This window comes from Pseudochaenichthys georgianus, chromosome 5 (assembly GCF_902827115.2).
Source record: "Pseudochaenichthys georgianus chromosome 5, fPseGeo1.2, whole genome shotgun sequence".
Taxonomy (NCBI): domain Eukaryota; kingdom Metazoa; phylum Chordata; class Actinopteri; order Perciformes; family Channichthyidae; genus Pseudochaenichthys; species Pseudochaenichthys georgianus.
This window is the reverse complement of record NC_047507.1, coordinates 3,891,836-3,918,481: the sequence shown is the minus strand read 5'-3', so window position 1 is coordinate 3,918,481 and position 26,646 is coordinate 3,891,836. Positions and strand designations below refer to the sequence as shown.

Here is a 26,646-nt window from a genome sequence, read left to right as displayed (position 1 = left end):
TAACACATTGTGTAATTACACCACATTACATAATAAGTAAACAGCTTGAATGCAATATGTAATACACTTGCATTTGGACATATTGGATCTTATATTGCAGTTGTTTTTACAAAAGGTGGGAAATGCACTTCCTTTTCATGATTATAACACATGCTTCATGTAATAACCAACACAAATACATGTTACCATCAAAGCATCAAGCATTATTAATACATTATATTTGGGAATAGTTGTACATGTTGTGTTCAAGCTGTTTATAACCTAATGATTAAATAATGAAATGTAACAATTACATTTTTCAAATCATTACACAATGTGGTTTTGATACAAATTGTATTCTTCTTTCATTGAAGTGCTTTATTTGAAAATTGACAATATTCATTTAGCAGGGTTGACACTAGGCCAAAATCACAAATAAATCCAATATCTTACAAGAATTTAACATATTCTTCTGTTAATATTGGGGCAAGGTAGCTTTTTTTATCCCTGTATGAATACAACAAGTATTTTGATCAATTTAGATGCAAATTTGAGCACTATTGTTCCAAATGTATATTAAAAGCATCATACAATTACAACTGTCAATCGCTTTCTCTATTTTCTGAATTATAATTGGTCGATGGGGATCCTATGGGGGGCCAGATTTGGTTTGCTAAGTTGAGTATCACAGGTTTACAGTAAAAAATATGCCTTCACAACAGTCCAGTGTCATACGACCAGAAACAAAATAGAATATGCAAATAACCAGTTTTGGGGAATCTCATTTCCTCAGACACATCATCAGCAGGGCGACAGTTTGAGGTCGGGGGATTTGGGGGGGTTAGACGACGGGGGGGGGGGGACAAAGCCATGGTCACAAGTGTTGGAAAAGCTCCTTTTTAATATCACAAACTCTGCGTTATAGGTTTTGGTTACACATGAGAGTTCACAGTTTTCTCCCTTAAGAGGACAGAGGATGGAATAATGGTTGCTTATTGCAAAATCTCACAAGCACTGCCTTTCGGTTAGCAGTAGCACGAAGTTAACAATGACGGCTAAAGCGGGTCAGGCTCCATCACGGGGTTATTATGTATGGTAAGTGATGCATAGTATATTATTAAAGGTCATCCAGGGTATGTGTTGTGTGTAGGGTTGCAAAGGGGCGGAACATTTCCGGAAGGTTTCCATGGGAAGTTAAGCTGGGGAATTTTGGAAATATTCGATGCAAAATTAAACAAAAAACACAACATTTCAACAGATTTAAAAAATATGTTTTTGTTTTTACATTTGATTTGATTTCATTATTTTATTGAACAATTATTTGTTTCATTGAAGAACGAAAACAGGAATGTTGAGTTAAATATTACTCATCTGTGCATGTGATGGAGGAATGCACAGTGCCCCCGAGTGGTCCGTGAGTATATTGGTAACATTTCACATTTTAAATACATTTGTATTTTATTTAAAGTTAATTTAAGTTTTCCGCACTCTCGCGGGAATATCTCCGCAATGGAGTGAGGTTACGTTTCACTTTCGATTGCATGATATAGCCCAGTGCAACACCTTCGTCACACATGTTGCCACCTGTTTGTACCATTTTCAGGCGATTTGTCATCTGTTCTAGAAAAACGATGTGTGTTTGGACAGTTGTGGAGTTAGGTGGTCCGCGAGTGTTTTTTTATTGGTTAAGTGGTCCTTGGTATGAACACGTTTGAGAAACACTGCTGTAGGGGGTGTGGTCCCAATAGCCATGCAGTAAGCAGTGTGCTATGGCATGGATATATTCAAGTGTACTTGAATGGCATCTGTTTGTTTTAGTCAAGATTATGCTAAAATATACTTTCCCCAACTATATGTAAGTTCCCTATAAAGAGCCAACCTTCAATTTAGAAAATTCCCAGTTTATTCCCATAAATTCCCGTTAAAGTTTCCATCTTGGAAAATTCCCGGAATTTTGCAACACTAGTTGTGTGACAGCCAACAGGGTTAGACGGCGCTTCGTTTAGGTCACGCTATGAAGTCTTGGCTTTGTCTGTCGGGGGAACAGGGAGAACAAGTACAGGCCTCACATTCACCACTCCTATAAATACATTACAACTCATACACCATAACTTAAATTGAGTTAATCCAACTGAACACAAAAGAAGTACCCTTGTTATTTTCTTGTGGTTTTGAACGTTTTAGGCGGTGTGGATTGTGGATCCAACGGTAACATACATTTCCTTTGGTGTTTAAAAACTGCTATTATAAGCAACCAAATTCAATGCATTTCTCATTCACAACATCACCATTTTTACAAGTTTTGGGTCTGTGATTAACTTTGTAGGTTCTCCAGTGAAACGCAACTTTTAATGAAGCTCTTAAATAAAGAGGTTTCTACAGAAGAGTATTATATAAGGGCCAAGGGGGAAATGAGGAGGAAGTTTTACAATTCCAGAATATAGTCAACATTTTAATAATGTATCCAACGCCAGAATCTTTGATTTATTAGTTGTTTTGACTTTTCAAAGTTTGTCTTTTGAAGTTTTTCTCGACATTTCAACAAATAAGTTAATTCTAAAAATGCTAATTGTCAATAAATAAAAAGTCCTACTTCTCCGTTTTGTTGTATCCCCTCCGTATGTCTCACACATCAACACATCAACGTCCAAAAGCACAATAATAACATTACAGTCTCTGTTTCAAGATGGAAGTCAGTAAAAGCAAATTAGGACGTATCAACACATATTAGATAAAACATTATTTATATTAAAATATCTTTAAAAATCCTTTAACTTTGCCCAAAACATGTGACCAGCATTTCTCAGTGTAGATGGCAAATAGACGTCAAAATGAAAGCGGGAACGCTGAATGTGACGTGGACCGTGATTGTCCCAGCTGTCCACTGAAGTGTTACGCAACTGTCCGTCTCCTCCATGTGTCCATCAAGGGATGTTTCAGTTCAGTCCCATTATCTTTCTATGGATTTCAAATGTGGACAAGTGGTTTATTTTTTTCATTCCCTCTGCTATTTTTTTTATTGAATCATGCAGATTATAGTCATCTGATATTATACATATTTCATAAACAAGCAAACACTGGACATAAATTAGATCCTCTATAGATAAAAATGTAAAAAGCTAATAAGACAGCAGTTGATTATACTGAAGGTCACAGCCAGGAGGTGGCGACGTCGAGCAAAAAGGCCGCCTGACACCACCCTCCCCGTCTCACCCCACCACCAGCATTGTCTCCGTCATTTCCCTCTGCTCTAATACAAGAAGCGACCAGGCGTGGAAGCAAATTTCCTAGTGGCCAAACGGTGGTACTACATGTCCGTGTCAGTCCGTGATGTCATTTTGGCCCTCATTGACTTACATTGGGATTTTAGTAAGTAAATAAAAACAGGACGAACACTGATTAGCCCTTATCGATAAATCAATATAAATAAGCAGGGCCTAGAAGTTGTAACACGGGGATGCTGTAAGATCCATGGATGATCCGAGTATTTCTGTTCTCGAGTCAAGTCTGTGTTGGTATCCAATTCTCTTTATACACCCATGCTGTTATACCTACATATAACGATATGTGACAGAAGCCATTTTTGAGGGAATTGGGTTGATTGATTCAAATATCAAGATGACATCAAATGCAACTACGGTTTTTGTCGACAACAGAGCTGAAGTAAAACAGCCGTGACTTGATGAACCAAGTGGTAAATCATCCAATAGCGGATTCTTCCTGTTCCCTAAAGTGGTGGAGGGTCGGGTCGGGTCACAAGCGGTGTCACAGTTGGTCCGTCTAAAGGGTACAGGAGTGGAGGAGGAACTGTTCTGGTGTTGGTGTTTTTACACAGGCTGGGTGGAGGGTCCTTGTGTCTGAGGGGTGGGCCAGGGGATAAACGGGACCCTCTCCTGTCCCCCCGTCTCAGGAGCCTTCATGGCCGATCAGGACTGCAACAGAGACATCAACATCAGTCAAACATGGAGGGAGATGAGAGGTGGAAAGGCTCTTCACCAATGCACACTCAAAGATATTGAAGTGACTGTTATTGTGTATATATTGATTGTTGAGCTTTTATGTAGGTCTTAATGTGTGCATATGTATAAATGTGTATTTTATTGTGTATAAAGGTGTATACATATTTGCATACATATGTTTATATATATTTGTTTTTGTATGCGGGATTGTGGGAAACGGTATTCCGATCCCTCCGTCTGTACACACACACTGAAAGATTGACAATAAAGTTGACTTTGACTTTGATGGACTACTCCTACATAGATTAGACACTATATTAAAAGTGTGTGGTCTTTTGAGTAACTTTTTTGTTGTGTCACTTCGAGCCATTTTGAATCATTGCAGTCATTGCGTGTCTTGTGGCAGTTGTTATGCGTCTCTATAAAGGTCGTGTTGCATCTATTTAAGTATGTGTGTGCCTCCTTGAACATGGTTTGTGTGTCTTTGTAGTCATGTTGCCTCTCCTTGTAGTCGTGTTGTGTCTATAAGGTCTTTTTGCATGTCTTTGGCATCGTGTTGTGCTCAGCATGGCCCAGTGTGAATGGCCCATAATCTCACTTATCTATTTGTTTGTATTTGAAGCCCCCTGCCCTCTCTTTCCGGTACCACTTTAAGTCATGTTGTATCGGTGCAGTTGTTTTGTGACCCTTTGTATTCTCTTCGTTTCCTTGTACAAGTTATGATTGTCGTTATTATCGTTTTGTGGTCATGTTATTTCTCCTTGTCGTTGTTTTGTGTGTATTTGTACTTCTTTGGTGTGTCTGTGTTCATTTTGTGTCCTCTTTGTAATGTCTTTGTAACGCCTTGTACGTGTGTTGTGTCTTTGTGGTCATTCACATGTCTTTGTTGTCATTGTGTGTCTCTTTGTCACTGTTGTATTCCTATCTCTACATCTTTTGAATATCTGTTAGAATATGCCGTCTCCTCATAGGGTTTTCTTTGTAAGTGTCTTGCTTCTCTGTAGTTGTTTTGCTGCCCAAGGTAATCACTTCATTCACATTCTTACATGAAATGTTAGCACCCACATAAAGCAGAGGTTCTGGGCGAGGGTCCCTCTGTCCCCTCTGGTCCGAGGGCCTATGTCCAGTAAACCCATTCAGCAATCTAACCAGGCAAACAAAGCGTAGTAATCTAGTAACCTGCACTCTGATCACATGACCAGACTGTGAACACTGTCGGTGTCACGCACCTCTGAGTGCTGCTGCATCTCCTCAGTAGGAGACTCTGTTTCCCTGATAACCACAGCTTTTGTCACCAGCATGTCGGGGTGCTGCTGCTTGGCCTCCTGGATGGCCATGGCGAGGGCCTGGGGACACGAAGCATCCACACAGGGGTCAGAAACCTCACATGATTTGCCTTGTGACTTTAGGCACAGTGCAATTGTGCCTTATCTCTGTTGCACTCCTCCTCACCTGATGCTGGTCCACATCGTCGTCTCCTGTGATTATTATCCTCTTCTCGATTCTTGTCTCTGAGTAACCTCCTTTCACAGTCTGTGAAAAGTATTCAGATAGAAAGAATTAAAAAAGTGATGAAATGTTTAATCAAGGTTATCATTCAATAACATAATGTATCATGTCGTATCTATTGTCTCAGTAAAGACAGTGTGTTTTCGTACAATGGCATTACATTAAATTGTGTAACAACATATAGATTGTGTTCTTATGCATAATTTGTTATGAAAACATTTTTTTTAGTGTTATTTGGTCATCTATTCCCACAACAAGTGATCAATAGTGTGAAATAAACAAAAGCTCATTCATTAAAATTGCCCTTAAAGGCTGACATTGTAATGAAGGGATCATTTGATTGTGATTGTTTGTTGGCTAACTCCAAGCTCCAGACATTAGACTGTAACCATGAGAACAGATAAGGTGTTACCTTGGTAACTTGAGTTGTGGTTGCTGTGGTGACGCTCTCAGCTGTGATGGTCAGCGGGGAAACAACAGAGTCCCTCTCCTGGGTCGCAGCTTTTACCTGTGGAGTATTTTAGAGGGGCAACACACACGTTGAGGAACACACTGCAGACACACACACTCATAATGATGACTTTAAAGGGGCCCTATTATGCTCATGTCCAGGTGTATATCAGTATGGAGTGTCTCTACTTTAAAGAGTCCTCTCCAGCTGATGTTCAGGTGTATATCAGTATGGAGTGTCTCTATTTTAAAAAGTCCTCTCCTGCTGATGTTCAGGTGTATATCGTATGTAGTGTCTCTACTTTAAAGAGTCCTCTCCTGCTGATGTTCAGGTGTATATCAGTATGTAGTGTCTCTACTTTAAAGAGTCCTCTCCTGCTGATGTTCAGGTGTATATCAGTATGTAGTGTCTCTACTTTAAAGAGTCCTCTCCTCCTGATATTCAGGTGTATATCAGTATGTAGTGTATCTACTTTAAAGAGTCCTCTCCTGCTGATGTTCAGGTGTATATCAGTATGTAGTGTTTCTACTTTAAAGAGTCCTCTCCTGCTAATGTTCAGGTGTATATCAGTATTTAGTGTCTCTACTTTAAAGAGTCCTCTCCTGCTGATGTTCAGGTGTATATCAGTATGTAGTGTCTCTACTTTAAAGAGTCCTCTCCTGCTGATGTTCAGGTGTATATCAGTATGTAGTGTCTCTACTTTAAAGAGTCCTCTCCTGCTGATGTTCAGGTGTATATCAGTATGCAGTGTCTCTACTTTAAAGAGTCCTCTCCTGATTTTGCAGACAATACCGATATAACAAACCACAGGAAGAGTATATTAGGGCCTCTTTAAATGTCTTGTTTCATCGGACCAAAATCGAAAGATATTCAGTTTAATATGATAAAAATAAAAAACGGGAAAAGCTGGAAATATCCATATGTGAGAGGTTGAAAACAGCATTTTCTAAATGCTTCACATGAAAAGTAACCTTAACTATTAAACATTTATCAAAATAATTCAAATAATGGTAGCTCTACCTTCAAGGCACCACACACAGGTTTGCTGCACATACCTTTCTGTTACATTTCCCCGTAATAAAAGCGAACAAATATCAAAGATAATCAGAGGAATCATTGTTATTGCCAACACTAGTAGTAGCACACATTCATCTCAAACATTGACATCCACATCTTCTGTCTCATAAAACTGAGACATGTTGATGACATCAAATACAAGTATTATAGCAACGTCCTGTGAACAATTGGCTCTCACACACACACACACATAAAATGTTTACAATTTTTCAGAAGGATATGAAGTAAAGGTCAAGGTTACAAAGGGAGACAGCGGCAGCACAATGGCGCACCGTTTATTTATCTGCTGTGCTCTTGTGTACACACACACACACACACACACACACACACACACACACACATTTCTTCTGTGAGATACTTACAGGCGAGCCATTTTCTTTCAGGGCAGCAGGAGCCTCCCTCGGGCTGACGCCTCCGTGGTTCTGAAGGAGAGAGGAACAGACGTGGGTGGGCAGAGTCTTTATTCAATTCTTAAGATGACGAAAGTCAAGCGACATTAAAGAAATACAATAGGGGATCAAAGAAGCATTACTTCAATCAGAATAGTAAAGACATCAGTGATTAGTTATAAGGCAGACACAATGGCTTTACGCTGAAAATATGAACACACAGTTGCTATGCACACACGATACATGATACTCTCTACTTTAGAGTGTTTCGTTTGCCACGATGATCCATCTACTGACAGGAGCAGCTCATCAAGATGCTGATTAAAAGGGTGATAATTACACAGCTGTGCCTCGGGCTGCTCACAATAAAGGCTAATCGAAAATGTGCAGTTTAATGTCAGAAGACATTGATTGGGATTCCACATGACTCAGGCTACAGAAATGCATTTCTTAGCCTGAAGACAACACAAACAGTCAGTCATCTGGTGTGACCACATGAAGCGCTACACAATGGAGTTCATCAGGTTGGCCTGTCGAGTGGTTAATGGCTGTGCAAAGTAACTGGGTATTGGCAGGAATTGGAATTAGTGTTGGGCACACTAAGGCCCCGGCCACACGAGGACGAAAACGGCTAAACGCATAGGATTAACGCAATCGCAAAAAAGCTTCCGTCCACACGCAATATTCACCGGATAGTGTCTGTCCACACGAGACCGATCCGTTTAGCTCCAACCGCTGGAGAAGCTGCAGTACATATGCCGAGCCTGTACGTGGCGCTGTAACTTCCTCCACAAAAGCAGCGAAGAAGCATGGTTGTCATGGTTACCCTTCTGTTTATTCTCCACGGTGGGGGCCGAGGGAACCGGGCAGAGTTTTTCGCCAGTCAACGTGTGTTAAAGTTTAAATCTTCCGGACAAAATTATAAAAGTGCCGGTCAAAGTTCTTCTTTGTTATTTATTGAGCTTTAAAACAAATGAATAACGACTCTATATAACATAATAATAAAATACACGGAGCCTCTCTTTTTCCTCCCTCTCTTCGGACAGCGCCAGTGTCTGTCTCATGCAGCAGCTGATCCAGTCATGAGTGACCCGGCCGACAGTAAAAATAAACATATTTATAACTAGTTTAGGGAGTTTGAGAGGTGTCTCCGTCCTGTCAGATTAGACTTCACTCGCGTTTAGGTCCATATCGAGAGAAAGATAAATAATCTGAATTCAGTTTGCAGTTTACTTTGACGCGGGGGTGAGCAGCAGAGGTGGGGAGAGGCGGGGCTATTGCCTCATCATTATCAGAAAATGATCGTATAGGGCGTACACACGGAGCCGTTGGACCCCCCAGAGCGTTGCGTATGCCGTTCTATCCACCTTGGGACCCGTTATCGTTTCTGCAGTCGTTTAGTGCCGTATTCGGTCGTCCTCGTGTGGCCGAACGGTCTATATGACACTAAACAGTAACGCAAACGACCATTTTCGTCCTCGTGTGGCCGGGGTCTAATCCTGAGCATCCCAAACAGGCTCAAAGGAGGAAAGGTCTGGTAAGTATGCAAGACGTGCGAGAACTGAGATATGTTCAGCCTCCAGGTGAGTGAGGGAATTAATGGCACCGCGATTGGTTTTGGGAACTTTCCATCAATACATTACAGGTCATATCGCTGCCGCTTTTATCGAGAGCGACTTACAAACACTTCAATAATAGATGTGTCCACAGCAGCAATTTGGGGTTAAGTATCTTGCCTAAGGAAACTTCAAAATAACTCTGAATTAGTCTTTTAACACATTTTAAAACTTTTAAACCCTAATGATTTAAATAAGTTTATTCAGTTTTAAACAAAAGTATCCGCTCATTCACAGACATTTCTTTCCTAATGTAAGTCAATGGCAAAAAGTATTTTACGGGCCCAATGAAGTCACGGATTGACACAGAAGTTGTAGTACCGCCGTTTGGCCACTGTAAAGTTTTGCATAAAAGTCTGTCGCACTTCCTGGGGGCTTGATTCAACTTTAGAAAGACACATTACATTTATCAAGTAAGATTACATTGCATTGTGGGAGAAAAGTAAGCATCAACAGAAGCATCAACACAACTATTCAGTATTGCACTGTCTGATTGGATTTTACTCTAATCTCAATTATATCATGTTTACACACAAGCATAACTTTAATAATGACTGCACACCAGTTACTTTGTTCACAGCAGACATTGTCTCTTTTCTGTCAAGTGCCTCGTGAGAGTAACAGAGAGCAAGCATACCTGAAATCAAAGCAGACAAATAGAATTCAGCCATCAATCATTTCAATATCTCCACCTTTGATTCTCCTGTGTGAGAAAAGGTCTACTGTGGATGCTGGCTCACTGTCATGGCTCTCTGAGACACTAAACCAAGCGTACTTTAATGACATTTGTTTCACCTGGGCTTTCACCGACATGACGAGCAAAAATGTCTGCCGTGACAAAGTGTTATTGATGAGGATGCTGGCTCACTGACAGGGTTTAATGTCATTAGGACTACCTGTGGTGAAAAGCCACAATGCCTGTCTATGGAAGCACAAGCAGGAAACAACATGTCTGTGGGTGAGCTTCAGGCTGCAGCCACACAAGGACGATAACGGAAACGCACCGAAATCGTTATAAAAAAAGTCTTCCGCCCACACGCAATAGGCACCAGAAACGTGTCCGTCCACACGAGACAGCTCAAAGACGCTGGAGACGCTGTAGTACGTATGCCGGGCCTGTAAGTGGCGCTGTACTTCTGCCACAAAATACACCAAAAGCGGCGAAGAAGACTTCTCGCTCATGCATGGTTGCCATGGTTGCCCTTCTGTTTATTCTCCGTGCTGGATTTAGAAGCAGAGGTGGACTCCACCTGGTGGAGCTTCGACGGTCAACATGTCCGTTAAAGTTTAAACCTTACGGACAAAATTAGAAAAGTGCCGGTCAAACGTCTTCTTTGTTATTTATTGAGCTTTAAAACAAATGAATAACGACTCTATATAATAATATAAGAATAATACACGGAGGACGCAGCCTCTCTTTTCCTCCCCCTCTCCTGACAGCCCGTCAGTATCCGTGGTCTCATGCAGCTGCTGATCCAGTAATAAGTGACCTGACAGTAAAGATAAACATATTTATAACTAGGTAGTTTGAGAGGTATTTAAAATAGCTAAGGGTGATGATCTAGCTTGAAGTGTGTGTTGTGTTCCGCTCATCGCTCCATCACAGCGGGCGGAGCTGCAGGTTATCATGCAGAGCTGCGTGTCTCCTCTCCTGTCCGATTAGATTTCACTCGCGTTTATGTCCATATCGATCACATCTAGCTGGAAGCTCCTGCTGGGTGCGCTGTCTGCGAGACACCGGGACCTGGCTCGAAACACTGGGGCTATTGCGTCATCGTTAGCAGGAAATTATCGTTATAGGGCGTAATTACGGAGCCGTTTGGCCCCCCAGAGCGTTTCGTCCGCACATCTACCCACCTGGGGACCCGTAATCTGCGTTTCCCTCTCGGCCTCGTGTGGCAGATACGACCATCATCGTCCTCGTGTGGCTGCAGCCTCAGTTTGCGGTGGGAGAGATATTTATATATATGTAAAAGTTTAACTATAGTATACAAATACTCCATTGCAAGTTAAAGTCTGACGTTCTAACTCCTACTAGTAAAAGTACAGAATAATTAGAATCAAAATATACACTTACTTATGTAAATTAGAATATTATATATTTGATTGGAATAATATTTATTTATTTATCAAAGCAGCATTTGAATGATGTCTCAATTAGGGCTAATTTCAACTAACCTAATAAACTTTAATGAAAAATAATGCATATTTTTAACTGATATTTACATAAATATTGACCTACATTTAAATTATAGTTGTCAGATAAATAGACAGTAGAATAAAAAGAGATATAGTGGAAACTAATAAAAAAGTTACATACAATTGAAATACTCAAGTAAAGTATGACTAAAGTTGCACAGTACGTACTTGAGTCAATGTACTTCCAGCACTGGGTTTAGTTTGTTTACTTGCAATTATTTTTTTCTCAAAACACTGAGGTTATCTGTGACATGCTAAAATGTGGCGTTATTAAGTCAGTAAACAACTAAACTGCACTGTCAATAACACGGCAAAGAGCAGTTAAGGGGGACGGTACCTATAACTGCCAACTCACAAACTAAAATCAGATAAACTAAACATTTGTTTTGCGCAAGCCATTCAAAATCTGAAACGATTTTATAAAAAAGGAAAGTCTCATTTTAGAGCAACTGAATAGACCTCTGTAAATGTATGTAGCCTATTGAATCCACATCTACTACCTTGTCTAATTGTATTGTTTTAAAGCAAACTAGTCCAAGTAATAAAGTCAAAACACCCCCAAGATACTCGTATGGTATAATCTCTTGAGCATTATGTAAGAGACAAGGCTGTGTATTGCCAACACATTTCATAGCCATGAGTGTCAATCAAACCAGTGTCAGCATGTGCAAACTCCTTGAGTGTTTATCGAGGTAATCCTCAAGATGAAAACATTGCTTTTACTGTAGTCTGGTGACAACGCTGCCCACATTCAGAGGCTGTCAGTGTCATGCAGCCAGTTGGCATCATCCAGCCTTTGTGCTGCTGTCGAGCCTCAGAAGACATGCCACAGCGCCCTCTGCTGGCTCAACAGAGTCACTGCTGTAGATCTTTGTCTGCCTATCCATGATGTCATCCTTCATTTGCTGCAGGTGCACACACACACACACTTTTGTTTGGTCCACCCCGCCAAAGACGTCTCACTCTGGCATCTTTGAAATTGGACTTAACACTGATCTGACACTTCAAAGGCCCCCCATTGATGCCTGACTTCCCGCACACCATTAGCCGCATTGCTAAAGAGCCACGCAATGATTGCATTTTAATAAGGCACCTGCGGGACAGTCGGCCGGCACTCAAAGCTTTGCCTCCGGAGATGAATGGGATTCACACCTGCTTTCATCATCCTCATTAATACAATGTCAATACTTCAATCACTCCATGATGATGCTATTATGTCCTCCCTGTCTGGGGAATTTGGGCTTCATTCGACCAGAGCCCAGGGAACATGCGTCTTCCGCTAATCAAAACTGACTACAAAGCTCTTATTTTTGTCTGTTGTTTGTGTCCTGTGATGAGTATTGTCCTTCCTTTCTGCTAATACTTTAGCTTCAGCATTGATATTTAAAATATGATGTACATACAAAAAAAACAATCAAAATAAAAGGGGGTGCCACACAATTGTTCTCAACCAGGGGTGGGGAACCTTTTTCTTCTCAAGGGCCATTTCAATGTTTACAACATCCTCCGAGGGCCGTACAAATGATTGACCTCTGCTTAAAAAAACTAAAATCACAGCCCATTCATTTGGCCTTTCTTTCATGCTGTGCAAAGAAAAAGCAACCTCTGAATCCAGATATCTCACCATGACTCACGCATGCATGCATGTGCACGGTGTGGCATGACCACCAACACAGAAAGATATGGACACAAGATGTGTGCAAATGTTATATATAATATTTGCACACAATATTGTAATATTTAGTTTCCTATCATCCTATACATGATTTAAGTGGTGGGGGGGGGACCTAACTTCCTCTAGGGGGGTCCGAAATTGTGCAACACGTACTTTCCTCTGAACGGGGAAACCTACTAGATATAACTACCGTACTTTTCGGACTATAAAGCGCACCTGCATATGAGCCGCAGCAGCTAAATTGTCCGTCTGTCTTGCTCTCGTTCTGTCTCTCGGTTCCACTTTTACTTTGGCGCGCTACCTGTCTCACTCTTTTCCGGCCTCCAGCTTTTCCTGCTGGAGCCCGCCGCTTAAAGGTGGCGGGCGCGGACCGGTCATAGAGCCCATAGAGTTAAAGGTGGTTAATTTTACCTGTAAAATCCATAGATTTAGGAGGTCCCCTAGTGGCCGTCAGCTGTACACAAAAAATGGGGAAAAAAGTCGCGACTTATGGTCCGAAAAGTACGGTACTGTAGTAAGTTTAAGAGATGCACAAAGGGGGATTTTGAAAGGGGTTTCTTGCTTTAGAAACTCCTTTCAAAATGGAAATGACGAATGTGAGCATGATTGCCCATCTCATCTGACGGGTATAGGGTCATTATTAATGACCCTAACCGCAAGTATTTCGAATTTTTGATTTTCTAACAGGATTATGCACGATATAATGTCACAACTCACTAAAGGATGGAACAGTGGAGCTATTATTGAGTACATGCAATGTGCATATTCATGAATTATGCAGCTCTTTGTATGACATAGGCTTTGCTACTATTCTGATTGTTTCTGTACCTGCGGTGAGGCATTCAGGATGTTGGAGTGGGCCTCTGATCCATTTGTGTGTGTCTCCTTCTTGCTATCAGCCCTCTTCATGATGTGGGCCGCACTCACAGCGCTGGCTTCTTTCTTTGCCACGGGAGGCTGTGTGAAACGACAACAGTAGAGTTAAGTCATCATTTGTTCACAAGAAAATGACGCAATTCTTGCAGACAGCGTATTTTTCACAACAAAGCATTTCAACAATGTTTACTTCAAGGAACAAACACTTTTATTGGATTGTTTGGTTTAATGGAATCATGCAAATGATGGTGAAACAGCAGGGGAAATCCAGTAGAAAGACAACAATAAAATCAAAATACAAGGAGAACAAAAAAAGTAGATCGAGGAACCAAAATAAACAGATGTGATGCAATTCAAACAATGGAAAATGATACAACAACAACAACAACAACAACAAATAATATAAAAAGCTGCCGTAGTTATGGCACCAAGTCCAGCAAGGCAGGGTGAATCCAGCGGGGGATGATGAAGATGATGATGAAGGACGAATACAGTGGAGGAAATAAGTATTTGATCCCCTGCAGATTTTGTAAGTGTTCCCACTTACAAAGACATTTCTATTTTTAAGGATTTTATTTTTCATATTCTTACTCTCATTGTTTATATAAACCTACCATTACAATTATAGGCTGTACATTTCTTTGTAAGTGGGCAAAGTTACAAAATCAGCAGGGGATCAAATACATATTTCCTCCACAGTATGTTCATCAGTCTACCTCGTGATGTGTTCCCTCCTCTATGGGAGACTTGTCCCGGGAGCCCATCAGACGGGCAGAGTAGAACCTGGAGGTCTCTTCAAAATCTTCCCGGCACACCTCAGGCTGCCTGTCCCGCTCTCCGTGCTCTGACGTGCCCTTAGAGAAGTCTTCGAATCCGGAGTGGAGGTCCATCAGGACGGTGAAGTCCACCTCCGCCTCCAGGCTCGACGTGGAGCTCACCGTCATGCTGGAATATTTACGCTCGATGCCCAGGTGGGATTCTCTCATGCAGGCCACCGTGTCCCGGTCCTGCTCCTCCTCTGACGCTAATCTGGGCAGAGGCCTCCTGTCCCCGAGCTCCTTCTGGGACGGGTACAGAGAGAGGATCACCACTCTGAGGTTATATCACTGCAGGCGGAGGGATGGCGAAGATGTCATGATATGGAGTAGAAGTGGCATCCTTGTGTTTGAGGGTTTGCTTTGATTCATGGAGGACTCAAAATCTGAGTCAGTGTACATGCAATGTGTATTATTAATATTTACAGTATTGTAGGGCATGCAGTCATGTCAGAAAGGAAAAGTTAACAGTTTGAGCCTGAAAAGGGTTTGTATTTAAGGACATTTTAAATTGCATAAAATGAATGAGCATAATAGAAAATATATATACCAAATGAAATTAGCCTCTTAGCCTGAAAACTTTAAAAAACGTAATTCTTAACTTCATAGTTTTGTGGATTTTTCGGTCAGTTGTAACCAAGCATGCAAATAAAACACAAATAAAGTACTGGCATTCAACACATAGCACGGGATCAGAAATGAAACCGCTCTGTTTTAAGGGGTCAGGATCCAAAGAGGAGGGAAACCGTTTGATTATAATGAAACTCCTGAGGCCTCTCATGTAAGTAATGCCACTCATTAATTACACACACACGAGATAATTACATCACAGTTAAAACTGGATCATGTCTGCAATAGACAAGCATACGGGATTTTGTTTTCCACCCACTCATTAAATTCCCACTCAAGATGATGGATGACTGCAGCTGAGTAGCCAGTGACCATAACAAACGTAAATCGTTATGGCTTCGGGCTATGTTTTGTATATCAGTAGAAACTGGTCGGTCAGTTATAGGGAGGGAAGCAGTTTAGCCGTAAGGGATGCAGAAAGGAAAAGAGAAGATGGGTGAGGCATGATGAAGGTGAATGAATAACCTTGAAATCAGCAAACGGCTCTTCATAAATGGCAGGAGTAGAGACGGGCTCCTGCGGGGGGAAGCAGAGGAAAGAGCAGAGAGAGCATCTGAAGGTTAGCACAAGCTGAAGTTGTCAGTGAACTGAGAGAGGCCACAACACACACACACATCTGAATAGCAGAGCTTGACTGGATCCTGAAAATATGGTAAGATTGTTCAGTACCAACCTAAACTGGGGGTACTGGTTTTGCACATGTTAAGGTTTAGAAAACATGTGTCCTCTTATCTGTGGTGCTATTTATCAATGTAGTATGCTTTGGTGAGAGCTGCTGCATGTTGACATATTGGCTGTAAAGATGTCTGCCTTCTCTTGAATACATGGGAACTATATGGCACTCAGCTTGTGATGCTTTTAGCACAAAGAAAATACATGAAAAAAACTAAATAGCAATGTCTGTTTTCCCAAACGTATGGCTTGGTTACTAAAGCAGTTTCAAGAAGGAACTATTTTTGTTTACCGCTAACTGAAAAGAGCAGACATTGGCTAGCAACCCAGTCTCACGGCATTTCGTGTTATAGTCACGACATGTAATCTATTGATTCGTGTTCACCAACACGATTTTCCCCTACAGTCACACAGAACGATTTTAAAAGCAATGTATTTCTATTGGTAGTATGTTTCGTGCCAGCAGCACGTATTTTTGTCCGTTCGGGTCTTGGAACACCGGAAGATGTGTGGTTCATAAAAACATGTTCTTACTCAATATCAAGCCACGATTATTGTTTTTATTTTAAATCGTATAATGTCGGACTTTTGTGTCGTCTGTGAGGAAAATAAATGGGGCTCAGAGCCTCAGGATACTGAAATCTGTATCTTTTCCTTCTAATTTGTTATTATTTTCTAAATAACACACTGTTATTTACTCACCAATAACACACAATTATCCTTGTTTTTATTTATTTGTTTAATTCCATAATAGCTGGCCTTTTTGGCGTCGGTCAGGAACTGAATTTCAAAATAATAGATTAAATGTCGTGACTATAACACGAAATGCCGTGAGACTGGGTTGCTAGTAGACATTGGCTAGCAGACAATAGATAGCAGACATTGGCTAGTAGACATTGGCTAGCAGACAATAGCTAGCGGACAATAGCTAGCAGACAATAGCTAGCCAACACTAGTTAGCAGACGATAGCTAGCAGACAATAGCTAGCCAACAATAGTTAGCAGACGATAGCTAGCAGACAATAGCTAGCCAACACTAGTTAGCAGACAATAGCTAGCCAACACTAGTTAGCAGACAATAGCTAGCAGACAATAGCTAGCCAACACTAGTTAGCAGACAATAGCTAGCCAACACTAGTTAGCAGACAATAGCTAGCCAACACTAGTTAGCAGACAATAGCTAGCCAACACTAGTTAGCAGACAATAGCTAGCCAACACTAGTTAGCAGACGATAGCTAGCAGACAATAGCTAGCAGACAATAGCTAGCCAACACTAGTTAGCAGACGATAGCTAGCAGACAATAGCTAGCCAACACTAGTTAGCCGACGATAGCTAGCAGACAATAGCTAGCCAACACTAGTTAGCAGACTATATCTAGCCAACCATAGCTAGCAGACGATAGCTAGATGAGAGGGTCCTTCTGCAATAAATATGTATCCTTCTTTAAACTACTCACAACTAGGTGTAGGGATATCTTTAGTATTGACTTCTGAAAAAATACATTGCTGTAATGTTTTTCAAATGTAATTTTGCTGCTTTGTTCACAACAAGCCAAGTGTCATCTAGTTTCATTATATTTGAGAGAAAACACACATTTCTATAGCAGATATCTTCAACACTCAGCAACTCACACCCAAACAGTTCAGATTAATATAGCATTTAAAGTGAGGGCAAACGTATCGTTTAACTTTAATTTAGCTACATATTCAAAAACAGCTAATTGTGTATTTTAAACTGACTCAAACCCAAGTTTAGGTGAGAAGTTCAGCCAGACCCAATCGTAGCCAACTGAGTCATTTCAGATCCAGTCAGGTCCGAATGGATGTCAGCACACATTTCAGGCAATACTCTACATAACAAACAGCAATAGAGGACATAGAAGAGGTGAGCTTACTACAACAACAACATCCACAGCCAAGTGTATTAGTTAGATTTAGCAGAGAAGAGAAACATGCAGTCTGCATAATGAGCACGTTTCCAGCATAGCAGCAGCCAAGTGTTGCCTTGTCACCTTGAATTTAAAAAAGAGAGCATTCAAATATTGTCAAATAAAATTGTTAAAAGTCCAATAAAAAGGTGCCGGGGTGCATTTCAAAGCCTGTCAAAATGACTGTTTGAATGGGTCCACAAGTTTGGAGGAGCATATCATATTTTCCCACACTCCCGACTTCAATCTGATCTTGATATGATTGTCAGTCGCCAGTGAGGTTGCAAACCGAGAGCTACGCAACAACTCTTCTCATGCTTGTTTAATCCAATATATGCAAGAGCTTGACTCAGATGAAAAGGCGGGAAATGATGAAAGCTGTCATGTCTATTCACTTCAAATTCCTTTCATTCTGGTGTCAAAAGCGTGCAAGCTCCTACACAGTGAAATGAAAGCAGCAAATCTGACTATGGCAGGCACTGAGCTGTGAGATCTGGCTGCTCACTGCCTGCTGGGGAGGAACCAGTGTGTTTACATCAGCCCTTACTTTCATATCCAGAGGGGAGTTTTGCATCTGTTTTATGCTTTACCATCACCAATCAGAAGGAGGGAGAGATATTTTTTAAAGCCTGGTCATGCAAGTGTATCAGTTTCTAAATTATGTATGCATAAACCAATTCTATACTCTATGCATATCCAATTTTGTGAAATAATAGCTGTATATTCCAAAGAAATGGCAGCACTTTCACCTCTTTCTTTCTCAAATGAGTATGCCACAAATCGTTTGTTTTTGTATTTCCAGTTTGAAAGTGGCACAGAGATGCCAAAAATCATCAGAGCGATGATAATATGTACGCCTTTCTTTCTTTGCCACCCTCTGACAAACAACAACGTGAGCCGGAAAGAAATCTGAGGCTCACAAGTTAGAGAAGGTGAAGACAAACCAACAACCAAAACATCAGATATTGATTTGTTTATCTTTTTTTTTGTTAAATTTCACAGCTAGTGGTGAGCTGTACAGATTTGCCAGACAGTGTGGTGCATGTCGGGGGGCAATGAGAAGGGAGAAATTGGGAAAACTTTTTTGACAGATTTTGCAATAAGACAGAGCAGAAGTGCCGCTCCGTAAGAAGTAAGATGGATGAGTTCAAGTCACTGAAAACGCAGCAAAAAAATAAAAATGGCGTGCGAGTCTGTCTGAAGCTCATGCGATGCTTTAATTTCCAATGACTGAATAGCAGATGCCAAGCAGAGTTACCGAGTGTCTCTTCTTGGCTGCGTCCAGACTCGGCTCCCTGCCAGGGTTTCGGCTGTTCCGCAGTATGAGTCCAGATTCTCGGGCCTTCTGTGTTTTTACTGGCGGGGCCGGGGGAGTCATTTTGTGAAGCGCTGACATCTTTGAGCAGAACGACTGACTCTCCGTCGGTCCTCTAACAAACTGATAGCTGTCATCAGGATATTCTGCTCTAGTGATTCCCTCCATATCTGCTGCAAAAGAAGGATGAAAGGCGGCGGAGTCTGTCCAGGAGAGGTCAGAGGACGCCTCCGGAGAATCCACCGACCAGCGGTATTCTCTTCTGACGAGTCCCGTGGGCTCTTCCCAGCCCCTTTCGTCCTTACACGCTACACTCTTTGATCGCTCCGGCTTAAGGGGAACAATCCTGGTGATTTCTGACTGAAAGCTGCTGCCTGACAGTCGTTGGAGAGACGTTCTCTGGCCTCTGTCTCCCAATAAACCCTCAATATCCTCTCCCCCAGAACTACTGATCTTCCTCTCATGCGTCCTGACCTGTCGCAGCTTTACCTCAGCTAGATCTTTGTTGTCAATAAGACCCCGTCCTCGCGACTTCATCCCACACTCCCCTTTAACACCCGCTACTGAACTATCATGCTCCATCTTTCCGGGTCCATTCACCATATCGATATCAGCTGGCCCAACCTGACTCACTTTCCTCTTTACCTGCTCTGCTTCTACCTCCATGTTTTCACTCTCTACTGATATATCTTCTTGGTCGTCTTTGTATACCCTGAAAGACTCATCTTTTTCTGATCCCTGATCATCCTTCACCATCTCCACTGGCGATAGGTCGCAATGATTTCCGGCTTTTGAGGTTTTTTCTGGACTGATGTCCAAGTCTGAGCCGTTATTGTCTTCGTCAGTAGAGTCACTGCTTTCGTTCCCGTAAATGAGCTCGGGAGGCATACCCAGGTTTAAGCTCTGGGGTCTCCTCTTTTTCCTTGGTTTCGAAGCTGTACGGTCTTTCATCTGCCGTGAGCCGGGGGCAAAATCATTGTTTGCATTGGGGTCAGAGTTTTGAGATGTGTCAAGATTCAAGTCTGCATTTTCAGATAATTGAACCATAAAACGACTTTTGTTAGTCGGCCGTGGCTCAGAGCACTCCTCTGCCTCTTTGGTTGATGAAAATTCATCAATATGGCTTTTCATTTCTTTGCTGTCATACCCTGTTACCTCCTTATGTATCATCTTGGTTATGTCTATCTCTTTTTCCAGCTCCTCTTTCTCCCATGAAGAATCCAATTTGTTCATTTCTTCTGCCTTCCAGTCCTGGTCCTGTAGATAAGTTTCTTGTTTTTCAATCAATACCCACTCCTCAGAGCCCTACATGTTGGTATAGATTAAACACAGTTAGACATGCCAAGCACAGCTGCTGCAAATAATTAAACCTATGCAATCATTTGAATCACAGAAAAGGGAACACAATGTTCAACTGGTACAATGGGACGGTTCGATGATCATGAAATTGCATGTGGGGATTTATTCTTAAGGAAAGATACCCCAAGTGAATAGGGTTTAACTACCATACTTTTCGGACTATAAGCCGCGACTTTTTCCCCCATTTTTTTTGTACAGCTGACGGCCACTAGGGAACCTCCTAAATCTATGGATTTTACAGGTAAAATTAACCACCTTTAACGCTATGGGCTCTATGACCGGTCCGCGCCCGCCACCTTTAAGCGGCGGGCTCCAGCAGGAAAAGCTGGAGGCCGGAAAAGAGTGAGACAGGTAGCGCGCCAAAGTAAAAGTGGAACCGAGAGACAGAACGAGAGCAAGACAGACGGACAATTTAGCTGCTGCGGCTCATATGCAGGTGCGCTTTATAGTCCGAAAAGTACGGTAATAGATAAACACGTATATTTTCCCGGTTAATCGCCTACAATAAGCAATTATGTGTTGTGTTTGAGTGGTTTCTAAAATGGTGTTTTAAATATGCGATTCAGGCATTACATATGAGCTAATGTGAATCTGAACATTTGATTAAGCCTGGTTCAAAAATCTTGTTTCATTTTGTTGACATGTAGAGTCAGAGGTTTTTACAGCTGGGATGTTGAGTATATTTTTGTATCACTCCATACATCTATAACATGTCGTCATGGAGCATTCCTCTGCACAACGTTTTTAGGAAAAACCTTTTATAAAAATCTGAATATGAATGATTGATGGGCACAAAAACCCTGTGTGAATAGGGACACAATTGGATAGTTTGATGTATGTGCAACTGAGATGGATATTTCTTGCTAAAAGTCTATCCATTTTGCAGAAACTACAGGTGAATCGTTCCAAACAATGTTTTGTATTAAAGGTTTTACATATCCAACTTTTGGTAGGTTGAGGAGAAATGTACAGAAGCAAATATACAAGACCTAAATTAGTATTTTGCATGTTTTCTTTCCTTTCTGAAAGAAGACATGTTACTGAAGTAAAGTCAAATCTAAAATGTCTAAAATCACCAGATCATTAAACACAATGTCTTTGCCGGCAGTGTCACTTTAAATAGACATATGAATGATAATGATGCACACAAGGCAGTGCATTTCACCAATCCACAAATGCCATAAACAACATGAAACAGAAAGAGTGAGAGATATGTAACCTCAGGTGAAGTCACCACCGTCTTCTGGACGAAACCCTCAACAGACAGGCTGTTAACAGGGTCCTTCCCCGCGGCTCGGACCGCCGACTGGCCGACACGAGGCAGAGGAGAGAGTTAAAGGAAAGGGAGAAAAGCTGTTAGAGCTCAGACTCGAAATGAGGAAGTCAATTAGTAAGACTCACAGTAGGCAATTTCATGCAAGAACGAGAACATGGGAAAGTTGGAAAGGATCAGTGCTAATAGGTTTTAAAAAGGGACAGTTCATCCTTTAATCTAAAATAATTATGTTGCCTCTTACCGGTTTCGCTATTCATACATTGAGATTGTTTGGGTGTGAGTTGCCAACTGTTGAAGATATCGGACGTAGAAAAGTCTTCCTTCTTTCCAACAAAATGGAAGATCGCACGAGGCTTTGAAAAACTCAATGACAGTGTATTTTTCCAGAAAGTACTTAAGGTAATAAACCATGTTGAGAGCAAGTAGGAACTATTTTATCTCTACCAAACTACACCCACCAACAAATGAGAAGATGCAAGCTTTTGTTTGGTGATACAGTTGGTAGAGAGTTGGAAAGAAAACAGTTCCTACATTCCTACAAATTGTTCACAACATAGTTTGAGGATAATCTTGAGTTTCCGAGTCATGATTTCTTCAAAGTGACATCTTTTGGAGCCTTGATCAGCACAATCCTAGCACCATTGTTCTAATACATTGGAAGTCATCTTCGGCCGATCTACAACACTTGGCAACTCACACAAAAACAATGAATGATAGCACTACCGGTAATTGTAATAATGTATATGTTTTATTTAACTGTCTCTTTAAGTCATTCTGTAGAAACCTTCTAATGAACTTCAAACTGAAAAGGTGTAATCCAGACGAACTGACAAATCCACAAAACCAAAGTTGCAATGCAAATATCTGTTACTACACCAACGGGATGAGTTCAACTGCATCTCAGAGCACAGCGAATGTCCCCGCCTTCGGCTGTCAGTCTAACTGAATAATACCTGGAATAAGACACGGTGCAAATTACATTTTCTGCCGCAGACAACATTTGACATTCTATGGGCATAATCGGATTTTCCAAGACAGCAGATGGGAGATTGCTTGAAGACAATTTAGTCACTGACAAAAACAAAACCATCCTATTTGAACGTCTACAATCTCAGGGCTCTTACTTCAAAAGCCTAATTACCCCAAAAGTTGAGAGCTTTTGTGATCTGGCATAAAGAAAGACTGTGTCCCTGTCAGGGCAATCAAGGGAAACACAAAAAGATACTGATAATTATGCCTCAAGTGCCTCACATTGGGTACATCTTGAAAACACATCTAATCTCATCAAGATGCCTCCTGCTGTGCTGCCCGTCAGTCATCTTCAAGTGCCTCTGAGCTACTGTCAGAATGATTCTGTCTCACCAGGGAGACTTCATTATACACTTTTCTTAAAATAAACGGCAGATTGTTATGTTTGTTTCTGTGAGTAGCGGGGATGCACGTTTTAACTGCCTCTCGGAAAAGGAATAGCCATAAATACCTTCACTAATCACACAGCATATCTTCTGGCTTGAATTATTCAGTCTATTCTGGATCAATTATTCATAAATGAAAAGAGCTTACTTTTCAATAAAGTTTACAACCCTTTCTAAAAATATACGTTGCCATACAACTAAAGTGAATTCTCAATCATGTTCTGGGGGGAAATGTATTGTTCTCCTAAACTACCTTGGCAATGCCGTAAATTGAAAGAAAACAACAAAACTAGTAGTTAGGTTTAGTAAAAGATCTAGAAATAAGTGTGTTTATTAGGTAATTTGAGTCAAATGGATACAAAATGACAAAAGTCAAAGTTGAGTATGTTTTGAATTGACACTAGACACAGACATTGGCCTCCTTAATGAAAGCCCAGTAGTGTTTGAACCATCCCACCTACGAAGACCTCCGCACACTGATCAGAAATGTATCAACCATATCAGGCTTCTCACGTAACCGGCATTCAAAACCTCAATTCAACAGGACAGCGGCCATGGGAAAATGAATGCCCTTTAATGTAATGTCAAGCATCAGGGTTTACTGGACTTGAGATATTAACCATCGCAAAGCCCCCCTCCCCCTTTACTCTACTCACAGCCTTCCTCTCCGGCGTGCCGGTCGGGGAGGTTCCCGACAGACGTTTCTCGCGGACCGACAGCTTGCTGTTGGGCTCCTTCAGGGCCTTCTTCAGTTCGTTGATGCTCGCCTGGTGCTTCAGCAAAACATCCTTCGACTTATCCAGAAACTGGAGGAGAAATTGCAACAGGAGGGGGGAAAAAGAAGAAGCGAGGAATGCATTAGCAAAACGTTGACATCCGTTCACCAGCAGGACTCACATCAACATATGATATGCATGACTGAACAAGACATGAGAGAGCACTGAGGAAGAAGATGCAATGTGAACGCTTACACTTATGTTAACTAAAGCTGGTGTTTTACGACTGAGCTGTGGCCCATGGAGAGCATTGACATTTCAGATGCTACTGAAGCTAAAATAAATCAATCAAGGCAAGTAGATGGATTACTAAATGAATATGTAACATCTATTGTTGGACAATAGGGATGCACAGTCTTTTTTTTTTTAGCCAATACTGATATCTAATAATAACCTTCTCCTCATGTCCAAAACTGATGTGATCTATCCAATGTGTATCACTAGTTAATATTAATTCAAAATGACCTCATTTAAACTAATATTCTCCATGACCTTCGTTAGACAGTTTTCTATCAGATATGTTGATACTAATGTTCAGCTCTGAGGTTGCATAGATCTACACTGAACTTGTATTTCAAGTAGATACTTGTCCTGTACTTGTGTAGGATTTTACATTAAGGACGTTCTCTCTGTTCTAAAAATAGAGAGGTATTTCACCCGGAGACTGTCAAAGATACCTGAACGTATGCTCAAAGAGGACCAATGTTTTATAATTCACATTTATTTTGATGCAGGCACATCTGAATCTGTAAAAGCCTCCAAAACAAAGCAGGGTCTAAAGACAGGAACCTGTACCTCCTGTTTGTGCCGAGGAGTGGACTCCTGATCCAACTGAGAAAGCTGAGTTGGGGCAGGAGGTGGTGCGAGAACAAGAGGTGGAGAGTGAGGGGTCAGAAGGTGCAGGAACAAGGTTCAGATGCAGACACAGGATGGTAGGTCAGTCATAAAGAGGACGGCCGGACGGACACACACACACACACACACACACACACACAGACAGACAGACAGACAGACAGACAGACAGACAGACAGACAGACAGACAGACAGACACGATGTGGCCATGCCGAGAGACATTTAGAAACACATCCTAGTAAACATTTTGGAATAGTTGATTTCCCTAAATCATTTTTCCCAACTTTGTTATGTTTCATCTGCGCAACAGGTGAGAAGCTACTGGAAGAGGTTTAGAGCCACGTGATTTTGTTCTTTGGATTGGACCAAAGTGATATTTTTCCTTTTCAATTCTGAAATTGAAGTCAGAGATTCTGACTTATGGTGAGAAAATAGGACTAAGAGGTTTTCTTCCAGGTGAAGAAATGCATGCACTTTGTGTTTAGAGTGCATGGATGAAGGAAGAAAACATGAATGCTGTTATATGGGTTATATGGGTGCACTTCAGCTTCTTCAGGCCACCATTTGTATTACAAGAAAACCCAAAGTAAAGCACTCAGTCTTTATTTTAACAGTTACCATTTTGTTTTTACTTTTTCTCAGATTTCTGACTTTAATCTCAGAACTCTAAAAACAAAATAAAAATGTCACTAGCACGTCTTTTTTTCTCACCTGTTCTCCAGATGAAAAAGAAAAATCTACTTTAGTTCATCCTGACAAAACCTTTCCCCCACCCGTCTTCTTTCGTCATCACAGGAGACAAACTGATTTAGATCAGACAATTGAAATCTTAATATAAAACTGGCAGTATATTTATCATAACATAAATTCAAAATTATATTTGTTTCAACTGGTTTTAAAGATGTTTGAGCATTTCACGTTACTTCAACTTTCCTAACTACACATCACTGTCAGTCAAATGTTTGCTGGGATGCTTAGCTATGACAGTTCGCCCAGGCACGACTTTTGCATCACCACTTACACAATAACACATGTCTACATAATGATGGATGAGTAAAGACAGGTTGACAGACAGAGACCAAATCACCAGACACCAAGTACCTCCTGTTTACTGTCAACTGGTGACCCAGCCTCCTCCTGAACGCCAGCATGAGTTATAAAAAGAGATAGCACGTTAGCAACAGAGCGCTAGGCGTGCATGTGTCAGCATAAAGAGAAAGGGTTAAAAAACTGTGAAGCTGTCAGCGGGATTTATGAGCAGTGCAGTGTAAGCAAACAAGCCTGAGTGAATAAGAGTGAAAGGAGAAGTTAGTAAGTGCTAAATCCACCAAAGCCACCACAGTAGCTCCATGCCGATTCTGGATAAGCCCACATTGACCTGATGGGCTTTTCTGAGCCCATCACACCCTTACTGTCAATGCCACTCCCTGGAGGGGTTTCCTTCAAAGCTTTATTCATTTCGACCAGAGGTGGGAAGTAGTGGAGTACAAATACAAAACGTAAGTACATGTTTCTGGTATCAGTACTTTACTCCACTACTTATTTTTCTGACGACTTTTTACGTTTACTTCTTACATTTTGAACCCAAATACCTGTACTTTCTACTTCTCTCATGTTGAACACAAATACCTGTACTTTCTACTTCTTACATGTTGAAAACAAATACCTGTACTTTCTACTTCTTACATGTTGAACCCAAATACCTGTACTTTCTACTTCTTACATGTTGAACTCAAATACCTGTACTTTCTACTACTTACATGTTGAACCCAAATACCTGTACTTTCTACTTCTTACATGTTGAACCCAAATACCTGTACTTTCTACTTCTCTCATGTTGAACTCAAATACCTGTACTTTCTACTTCTTACATGTT

The 26,646-nt window shown here is 41.2% G+C and overlaps 1 protein-coding gene across 10 annotated transcripts in view; it reads right to left on the bottom strand.

Moving 5' to 3' along the window:
- Nucleotides 1–26,646, bottom strand: part of LOC117446529 (band 4.1-like protein 3) — a 124,786-nt gene continuing 98,140 nt past the window's right edge. The window contains exons 13-26 of one of the 10 annotated variants that reach the window (XR_004552151.2): nt 25,872–25,907; nt 24,713–24,757; nt 23,798–23,947; nt 21,670–21,756; nt 19,035–20,396; nt 15,641–15,691; nt 14,447–14,791; nt 13,683–13,811; nt 7,338–7,397; nt 5,860–5,955; nt 5,391–5,471; nt 5,168–5,284; nt 4,985–5,082; nt 1–3,911 (exon numbers count right to left, since the gene is read on the bottom strand). Coding sequence is in view for 1 of the 10 variants with exons in the window: in XM_034082750.2 (XP_033938641.1) it covers nt 3,906–3,911; nt 5,168–5,284; nt 5,391–5,471; nt 5,860–5,955; nt 7,338–7,397; nt 13,683–13,811; nt 14,447–14,791; nt 15,641–15,691; nt 19,035–20,396; nt 21,670–21,756; nt 23,798–23,947; nt 24,713–24,757; nt 25,872–25,907 (2,565 nt within the window). In the remaining 9 variants the exon portion in view is untranslated. The remainder of the gene's footprint in view (nt 3,912–4,984; nt 5,083–5,167; nt 5,285–5,390; nt 5,472–5,859; nt 5,956–7,337; nt 7,398–13,682; nt 13,812–14,446; nt 14,792–15,640; nt 15,692–19,034; nt 20,397–21,669; nt 21,757–23,797; nt 23,948–24,712; nt 24,758–25,871; nt 25,908–26,646) is intronic. The other 9 variants (XR_004552152.2, XR_011643200.1, XR_011643201.1 and 6 more) reach the window with 9 other exon arrangements.